Source organism: Silurus aristotelis (genome assembly GCF_946808225.1).
Source record: "Silurus aristotelis genome assembly, chromosome: 7".
Taxonomy (NCBI): domain Eukaryota; kingdom Metazoa; phylum Chordata; class Actinopteri; order Siluriformes; family Siluridae; genus Silurus; species Silurus aristotelis.
In genome coordinates, this window is record NC_139580.1 from 3,633,838 (window position 1) to 3,643,837 (window position 10,000).

A 10,000-nucleotide genomic window follows, 5' to 3' on the forward strand; every position below is an offset into this window, starting at 1 on the left:
CGAGTCACGTAACCCAGAAGACTTGTTTTAAAGTAACCAACAGTTTAATGTTTACAACGAGTCAATGACCAACAAGTCATTCAGAAGAAGTGTCAGGCAGTTCTTCATGCTGTGGTTTGCAAAATCACGATCCTACTAAACAGCTACCTCAGTTAGGGTCTAATGTTCGGCAATTAAATATTTATTCATCAATCACTGGAATTTTTACATTTCAGCATTTCAACAATTATTAAATGATCAATTTAAAAGTTGGCAGCTGCAGGTTTCTTACCATCACCACCTTCTTTCATATAGATACATTTTCTGTTCTGATCTCAACACGTCTGAGCAAAATACTGAGTAGCACCAATCAGAGGCTGCATTTTTATGATGTCATCATGTAGAACTTCATACAGAGTATTTTACAGTATTTGATAACAATACAAAATATGATACAAAATATTTTTATAAACTTTATCCAATACAAATGACAAAATCCTATTTTATATTTGAATTACATGTCTATAACGCCATCCAGTGGAAGTCCCTTAGAAATGATCTCAGTGGGGAATTCGCTCCCAGGCAACCAGGCTTTGAAGATTAAAGTGCCGCTGCATTCAAGTGATATCACTTAGATACATAGTGGAACAATCACCTGAGCATTTCTTGTTCTTCTCAATGGACTTCATGATTCCCTGAGCAACAGTTGAGTCGAAATCATATATATAAATTTATATATATATTATTTTATTTTATTTTATTCCACATTTAGTCCATTTATAATTTCCTCCACTCTTCTTGGAAGATGTTCCACTAGATTTTGGAGTGTGCTTGTGGAGATTTGTGCTCATTCAGACTCAAGGGTGGTAGTATAGCCAGGTACAGATGGTGGTGAGAAGGTAAGGAGGCATTAAAAAAGGCTGCTCAAAATCTTCCACTCTAAACCATGGAAAGCAGATCTTCATGGAGCTGGCTTCATACACATGGGCATTGTTCATGCTGGAACAGGTTTGGGTTTCAAATGAAGGATAAAGTTAATGGTACCGCATCGAAAAACTTCATGTACGATTGTGTGCCTTCAGCTTTGTGGTAGCAGTTTGTGAAAGAACCACATGTGGATGGAAAGGTCAGGTGTCATACCCCATCATCATAGTTAAATACATTGTCCTTGAAGGATTTCCCCCTAAAAATATGAACAGCTGATGAATGATGTTTGAAGAATGGCATCTGTGAATCATTTGATCTTGACAAATATTCAACCCTCAAACACCACCAACAAATTGATTAAATCAGTGGACCATTTGGGTCAAAAAAATGATTTCAGTTATGAAAAAAATTATATTCTGGTCTGGTTATGTGACACTGAACGGGTTTTCCACTCTTGTCCTCCCGAGGCCGACGTTCCCAAGAGGCTTCCCCTCCGAGTTCTCGTTCATGACCACATTCCGCATGATCAAGAACACGGTGAACAAAGTGTGGAACCTGTGGCAAGTGGTGGATGAGGACGGCTTGAAGCAGGTGGGGATGCGTCTGAACGGGGACCAGCAGGGCCTCGAGATCTTCCTCACCACTTTGGAGGGAGACCTGCAGACCGTCACCTTCCCAGGCCTCTCTGTGCTCTTCAACACCAAGTGGCACAAAGTGATGATCGGCGTAGAAAGCGAGATGGTCACGCTATACGTGGACTGCCAGCCCGTCGACCAGAAGCCGATCAAGGAGAAGGGATACGTCAGTACGGATGGAGAGACGCTCTTTGGGAGACTGGACGCCGATCCCAACAGCTCTGTGGTGGTAAGAACGCTGACGATTGGCTTTAAACTCACAACCGTCTGATATAAAGTCCAACATTGTAACCACTGAGATATCCTCAACTGCTGTTTGAAATCGAAACGTAATCATTTTCAGCTCCTCTTGATAAATACGCTGCAAAATTGACCAACGCCGTTTGTTTCTTTCTCGTGTTCTAGTTTGAGGTGCAGTGGATGCTGATTCACTGTGACCCGAAGAGAGCTCAGAGAGAGAGCTGCACCGAACTTCCTGTTGCTGAGGTAATCATCTCATCACCTGTGTCTTTGTCCACGTCTGTCACTAGTAATTACAATGGCTGTGAAGAGTGTGCAAACACCCAGCCTTTTAGAAGTTTATGCAACAAACTCGATAAAAAAACACACATTGGGACTGTAAATGAGTGATTGAAAGTTCTGTGGGGTCCAAACGGGACATTTTGGTCTCTTGTCTTTGAACTTGTGTAAAATTGAGAACAGGAGAGAAGATGTGATCATCACCCCCACAGTCACACATGGAGGTGGAAGCCTAATGGTTTAGGGTTGTATTGGAGTAGGGAAGGTTCCGGAAAGTAAGAGTGATCCTGAACCAAAATGGCTGCCATTCCGTACTTCACCATACATCCGTCTGGACTGCAGCTCATTGCAAACGACTATGGCTACTCTATCCGGAAACATGATTTGTACTGGGCACGTTCATAAATGCGTCCACTTCCTGTCTGAAGCAAGTCGAGACAATGTACGGCAATTCAGGATATTTAATAGTTTATTTAATAAAAATAGATCTTAGTGATTACTAGTGATTCTATTGATATTAATTAAATTGCTTAAATAAAAATAAATAAATGGAGAAATGTAATGAAATAGTTATTTATTAATGTATTCAATTTATGTTTTGTTAAATGAATTCATTCCTTTAATTGACCCTTCATTCATACAGAAATTCTTAAAGCTGTACATGAAACACAAAAACATCCATATTGCCAGACTGTTGCAAAAACATTAGCATTGACAGGAAGAGGCAGCAATTTCAGTTTCCCGTAAACATCGAGTCGCCATAACGATTTCGCCGTACAACAAGACGATGAGCCGAAGTGTACGAAGTGTTATTTAGAGAGCAAAAAGTGGTCTGGAGTGATATCTATCATGGAACGACCTGCCCAGTCACCGCACCTCAATCCTACTAAACTGCTCTGAGATGAACAAGAAAATCTTCATCTAGTGAAGAACATCTTTGGCACAGCCGAGAGTGTGTAAAGCTAAGCACAATTTATGCTAAAGGAGGATTTTTTAATGACAATAAAGAAGAACATCTGGACATTTATAAATTTGTTTAGTCAAAGTCACTCTTTATATCGTTACATGACTAAGTTTGTTGCATAGAAACAAAAAAAAACATGCATGTGTCTTTTAAACACCATTAAATATCAGGTGTTTTTACACTTTTTACAGCCAATGTATTTGATAATGCGAAAGGTTTTACTAGAAAACAACTCTTCAGTTTGAGAATCTTCTAGAATGACACTATAGCCTCTGTTAGAAAGATTATTCTACAGTATATTAGGTCAGAATTTCATTTTCTTTACATATCTCATTTTAGATAAAGATTAAGCTCGGGAAAATGCAAATTTACACGTTTTAAGTTTAAAAGATTAAGAGATTAAGTTTAGTTTTTAAATGAAATCTTACGACATTTGAACAACATGAATTGAAACATATGACAAAAAGGTCTACAACACTTTCTTTTCATGTCACTTCCACAAAATGTTAGCATTAAATAGTCACATGTTAATAAGCTTGCTAGCGATGTTATTTGACATACTGTTACCTAGCTAGACATCACACATTTTAGCTTCTTAGCTAGGTAACAAAAATGCCTACGAGCTGCAAATACATACATTTCATAATGTTAGACGGCTAGTTAGCAAAGTTTATCCTTGTTTTCAAGCAAAACATTAGCATGCTTACTAGCTAAGTTAGGTATTATTAGCAATTTACTGTGATGTACATGTCTAGCTTTGCTAACATTGCAAGATTTTCTAATAAAAAATTAGATCCTGAGCAGTATATTGTCCTAAAGAGGCTAAAAAAAGGCTAATTGTGACATTGCATTATCCATCACCAGGTTCCGCCCACACTGACTCAGAAACGTGAATTACATTATCTTTATTTTTGTTTGTTTTGGACGCAAGCTTTTTGCAAATGTTTAGCTACTGCTAGCTGTACTAGTTCCTTAAAGCCTGCGCTAGTGTTAGCATATTAGCAGCAAAGTTTACGATCTTGCTTTTTTTTTGCTGCTGGTTTGTTTTGTTTTTGTAATTTTCTGGTTCTGCTGGTGAGGTTTGGGTGGCAGTTCTGACTAACTCTATAATCATTCTCTCCTTTTTTTGCTTCTTCAGATGTATGCCAATGCTGAGGTACTTCATTTATTCACTTAAAATTTTTTTAAGCCAATAATCTACTCCGATGCTTCGTTGCTTAATCGCTTTCTGCTACTTGCTGGGTTCTCCAATCACCCCTCCAGACTTACAGTCAAGACCAAAACGGCATCAGACATCATTGTTTCAATGCTAAATAATGCTAATAAAATGCCACTGAGTCCAGTGTACCACTTTTCCAGCCGAGCCACTGTGGCATTTTTAGAAATGCTCTAACAAGGATCACGCTGGCTCGCTTTTAGTCCAGACGCATAAATCAAAGCCAGATATAACGCTCCGCAGGTGACGGCTGGGCTCTTAGTCTTCGTTAAGTCACAGGCGCCTCTCTTCAGATGCCCCCTCAGGAATTATAAGGGGGAGATTTCATTGCATTACTGTAGCTATCGATTTTTAAGTTCACTCTGAAGGAGAACGAGGCCAGCCATCACAATCACTTAATTAGCATCTAGCATAAATGTTTTGTTACATCTCTAAGAGACGAAAATTAAAATTTATATCGACAGAAATTATGAGTCTCCTCATTGATGATTTCCAATTATGTTAATATTAGAGATTGAAGTGGGCGGGGCTAATGTTTGGTAAACTTTAAAGTCACCAATCGCAAGGATGATGTTCATCTTAAACAACTTCACATAGTCAAGGTGAAAGGTAAGCTATATGGACAGGTATTGGGACACCTGAAAGTTCTTCCTCAGCCATATGTGATTCTTCTCCAAAATGATATCACAATGTTGGAGACACAGTATTGTATAGGGTGTCTTTAGATGTGGTAGACCCAAATATTTTCCAAATCAACTACAAGATCCAAACCAGTTCCAGAATAACAGTGCCCCTGTGCACTAAGCCAGCTCCATAAAGATCTGCTTTCCATGGATTGGAGTGGAAGATCTATTGTTATAGAGCTCCAACTCCCAGGCCTCCTCACCTACATCAGTTCCTGACTTTATTAAAACCCTTGTGGCTGAATGAATCTCCTCAAATCTCCACAATAATCTGTGGAACATCTTTCCAGAAGAGTGGAGCCTATTATAACAGCTAATGGAGACTAAATGTGGAATTGGATGTTCAAAATTAAGCACATAGCATCAATACGCTCAGGTGTCCACAAACTTGTCCATTTACTGTATGCTAACAAGGGCAGTGTAGCGAGTGTATCTGTGCTGTTATGCTAAATATATAAATGAACATCTGAAATATTTTAGTAAATTGCATAAGGTCTAGTGTTATATACAGAAAAGAACACTGCACTTTTTATCACTGCTTCATATAATTTTTTGTCGTATCTCTTGTTCCATCCAGCCCGACCCTAAACCAATCCCTGGGCCTGCTGGACCACCAGGTCCTGCAGGACCTCGGGGACCTCCTGGAGAAGATGGCCGTGATGGTAGAGATGTAAGTGATTTAATATGCTTTAATATGCTTTAACATACTCAGACCTTCCTTCTGTAGCCATGACACAACCAATGTGGCCACATCTGCAAATGAGATGTTACTATAACGACCCGTATGGATGTAGGAGTAACAATGATGTTCCCGACACACAAATTAATTAACTAAATTAGATTTGTTGGTGAAGACAATAGCAAAGAGGAACTTAGACAGTGTGGAAGTTTAAGAAATAAAATAGTTACAATGCATGTACTCATTTATACACATTAGTTGTCATAGTAACAGCCTATAAAGCTACACTGGTTGTCATAGTAACAACAAATTAACTCCAAATGCTACACTGAATGTGCTCATTTACTTTTCAATTGATGTTAGTGGTCATAGTAACAGCTAATTTACTTTTCAATTTTTATTAGATACTTCTATAGCTACAGTGGTTAGTTGTCATAGTAACGGCTTATTTTCCATTATAGCAACACTGGTTGTCATAGTAGCAGCACAGATACTCATGTACCCCTTTTTGGTTGTAATGGCGAAAAAATTAACGATATTATATTATATTATATTATATTATATTATATTATATTATATTATATTATATTATATTATATTATATTATATTATATTATATTATATTATATAGTAATGTGTTATAATCTGACGTCGCCACTTACGTTTTGTTCTTTCGGTTCATTAACACCCTGAAGCTCACACATTTGCATGCTTCTCACCTCGCACGTCACGTTCACGTCTGTTCCCTTCAGAAAATACGCCAAGTTTGTCGAATATATTTTATTTCAGCTTTGTTATTTCCTCTTGGTCCCTGGCCTCATTATTCCCATCATTGATGAGGCTTTAATCAGGGAGGAAAGTGTGTGTGTGTGTGTGTGTGTGTGTGTGTGTGTGTGTGTGTGTGTGTGTGTGTGTGTGGTCTCTAGACTCTGGTTGTTAGAGGTGTAGACCTGTAGAATCGAGCCTGTAGGAGTCGTTTTGATCGAGTTATACATCTATTTTTGATCTCTTTCCAGGGTATTCCAGGAACTCCGGGTACTCCAGGTGCATCCGTGAGTATAAAAACATCTAAACGCCTAAAGATCAATCAATCAAGGAAAATCTCAGGGACAAACTGGAGCGTAAAACCAAACGAATGGCCTCGATTGAAGTACATGTGAATCCTTCTGGCTTTTGTAGGCAGGAATTAATGCGAGAAACATGCAGCTCTAAAGATATACTTTAAGGATGCTAATCAATCACACTAGCATATGTCACACTGTAGATCTATACGGCCCAAAGTATTTTCACACCTGACTTTTCAACCCATATGTGGTTCTTCCTCAAAATGTTACCAAAAGGCATGCATTTGTAGAGGATGTCTTTAGATGCATTAGCATGAATTTTTCCTTTTTAATTAATTGGTTCATGCTTTTTTCTTGAACAGGAAGATGTTCGAAAGGATGTTTTAATGGCGCTTAATAGCATGAGATCTTTCACTCTAGTAAAGTGAATCTACAGCATCCAAAGATATAACAGAACTACGCCCTACATATCTCTTGACTTGCCCCAAACGTGAGGTATTTATTAGGTATCTAATCAGAAATGTCACGTGTGCACAGTTTGATCAGAAACTAGAAGGAAGACGATGGTGTAGATAATTGATTTAGCGTCGAGCACCCATGCTAAGGCGTATCTTAGCAACAACAAAGGCTAATGGAGCACTCTGACAAAGCTGTGTGTGTGTGTGTGTGTGTGTGCGTGTGTGTGTGTGTGGGTGTGTTAGGGCAGTAAAGGGGAAAAGGGCGAGATTGGTCTGCCAGGACAGAGAGGTTTACAAGGACTTCCAGGACCCAGTGTAAGTACCAAGATGCTATCGCTAACCAATCTGTGTGTGTGTGTGTGTGTGTGTGTGTGTGTGTGTGTTTGTGTGTGTGTGTGTGTGTGTGTGTGTGTGTGTGTGTGTGCGCGCAGAGCTTTTTCAAATTATTTATGCTCTTAGCATATATATATATTTTTTTTAACAATAATGTATGTTGTAGGGGTGGAGCTTATTCAAATTAAGTGCACAGTGAAGGTGAAGCTAATGCTAATTAAGTGCACAGTGAGGGTGGGGCTTATTTTAATTATGTACACAGTGAGGGTGGGGCTTATTTAAATTATGTACACCTTGAGGGTGGAGCTTATTCTAATTATGTGCACAGTGAAGGTGGAGCTAATGCTTATTAAGTGCACAGTGAGGGTGGGTCTTATTTTAATTGTGTACACTGCGAGAGTGGGGCTTATTTAAATTATGTACACAGTGAGGGTGGAGATTATTGTAATTATGTGCCCAGTGAGGGTGGGGTTTATTTTAAATATTTACACAGTGAGGGGGGACTTATTTTAATTATGTACACAGTGAGGGTGGAGCTTATTCTAATTATGTGCACAGTGAGGGTGGGGCTTATTTCAATTATGTACACAGTGAGGGTGGGGCTTATTCTAATGATGTGCCCAGTGAGGGTGGAGTTTATTCTAATTATGTACACAGTGAAGGTGGAGCTAATGCTAATTAAGTGCACAGTAAGGGTGGGGCTTATTTTAATTATGTACACAGTGAGAGTGGAACATATTCTAATTATGTGCAGTGAGGGTGGAGCTTATTCTATTTATGTGCACAGTGAGGGTGGAGCTTATTCTAATTATGTGCACAGTGAGGGTGGAGCTTATTCTAATTTTGTGCACAGTGAGGGTGGGGCTTATTCTTTTTATGTGCACAGTGAGGGTGGAGCTTCTTTATGCAATTGCATGTGCTGTGTGGGAGTGGCTTATTAAATTGTGTGCGTTGTGGGTGGAGTAAATACAATTATGCGTGCTATTAGGGAGGAGATTCATTTACTTATGTGCGCTATTCAGTTACATGTGTTTTGAAGGTGGAACTTGTTAAAAAATTTTCATTTGTTTGCTATTGTCTGGTGAACACATCATTGTCTGATGATGTGAGTTACAGCGTGTAATTTAATCGTTGGATTATGGTCTAGGAGTATGAGGGTGTATGATTTGGGGGTGGTGGTAGATATTGCACAGCATTAAGGGGTGGAGTTTTTTTTAGCTGAGGTGAGATTTCTGAGCCTTTAATGGCTAATTATCATATTTTATGCTACATGGGCGGAGTTGTAATAATTATTCAGGTTGTAGGGTGTAAAATTTGTTCATTTGTATTTTTTTTTAAGTGAGCTACAAGTAGAACATAAATCAACCTACCCCTCTGGTCTTGCTCTCCACAGGGGCCGATGGGACCCATGGGGCCAATGGGGCCGAGAGGACAGATTGGAGAAAGAGTAAGGGCCTCTCTAATCCCAGAAGAATACTTAAATCTCTTATTGCACACTTATAATTCATCATACTCAGAGAGAGAATGTTCATTTCTCTACCATGATTTGTGTAATTAGGGTCTTCAGGGTTTCCCAGGCCCAGCTGGACCACCCGTAAGTTCTTGCAGATGTTTTCCTACACGTATGCACGCTAAATGGAATTTTAAATACATATTTCTGCTTGAAATGTTGTGCTGCTGAAAAAGTCATGAGGTTGTTTATCTCTTGTGTAGGGATCTGAGATCACTGGACCACCTGTATGTACAACTTTCTTCATTCTTTGTTACCTTCAATCAAACAATGTAATATATATACATATATCTTTAATTGTTTTGTATGTATTTTTCTTCAGGGGATTCCAGGCAAACCCGGTATCCCAGGAGACGAGGGCAACATTGGACCTGAGGTCAGTATCTGTAAGATCTATCACATTCATCTAAAAACATTTAGTTCCACTGTTCCATCCAGAGTGAGAAAGTTAGTGGAAACATTTCCTAATGACCTTACTGACTGCTTCATGGGGGATTTCTGCATGTGGTGGAACTGATATAGCGAATACGGGGAGTTCTGATCGACAGCTCGAAGCACAAGATCAATTTGGAGACAAACTTTAGAAGAAAATCGAACAAAAAAGCAGCACCAGGACTCCAAAAATTTCATTATTTGCTCTCCACTGAAATAGATGTAATCATATGGCACTACTTTATGTCTCTCTGCTTCAGAGCAGCAGAATTCTGGATCTAGTGAGCCTTTTTTTAATTCATAAGAAAAACGAAACCTTATTTTGATCCATTAAGTCAGTTTTGGTCTACAAACACCAGACATTTAACTCCTCAAAGACTTTTGGAAGCTACTTCAAACATACTTCAAAGATGGTTCATAGATGCTTAAAAAATATTTTAAAGACACTTCTAAGATACGTCGAAAGGTGCTTCAAACATACTTTAAAGATACTTCAAAGATACTTCAAAGATGCTTCAAAGATGCTTAAAAAAATATTTAGAATACACTTCTAAGATACGTAAAAAGGTGCTTCAAAAATTCTTCAAAGAATCTTCAAAGA

At 38.7% G+C, this 10,000-nt stretch overlaps 1 protein-coding gene across 2 annotated transcripts in view; it reads left to right on the forward strand.

Moving 5' to 3' along the window:
- col9a1c (collagen, type IX, alpha 1c) overlaps positions 1-10,000 on the forward strand; it is a 37,207-nt gene that overhangs the window by 10,670 nt on the left and 16,537 nt on the right. The window contains exons 5-14 of one of the 2 annotated variants that reach the window (XM_083546770.1): positions 1,374-1,770; positions 1,947-2,027; positions 4,163-4,180; positions 5,501-5,593; positions 6,619-6,654; positions 7,368-7,439; positions 8,851-8,904; positions 9,016-9,051; positions 9,171-9,194; positions 9,290-9,343. In XM_083546770.1, the coding sequence (XP_083402896.1) occupies positions 1,374-1,770; positions 1,947-2,027; positions 4,163-4,180; positions 5,501-5,593; positions 6,619-6,654; positions 7,368-7,439; positions 8,851-8,904; positions 9,016-9,051; positions 9,171-9,194; positions 9,290-9,343 (865 nt within the window). The remainder of the gene's footprint in view (positions 1-1,373; positions 1,771-1,946; positions 2,028-4,162; positions 4,181-5,500; positions 5,594-6,618; positions 6,655-7,367; positions 7,440-8,850; positions 8,905-9,015; positions 9,052-9,170; positions 9,195-9,289; positions 9,344-10,000) is intronic. The other variant, XM_083546771.1, reaches the window with a different exon arrangement.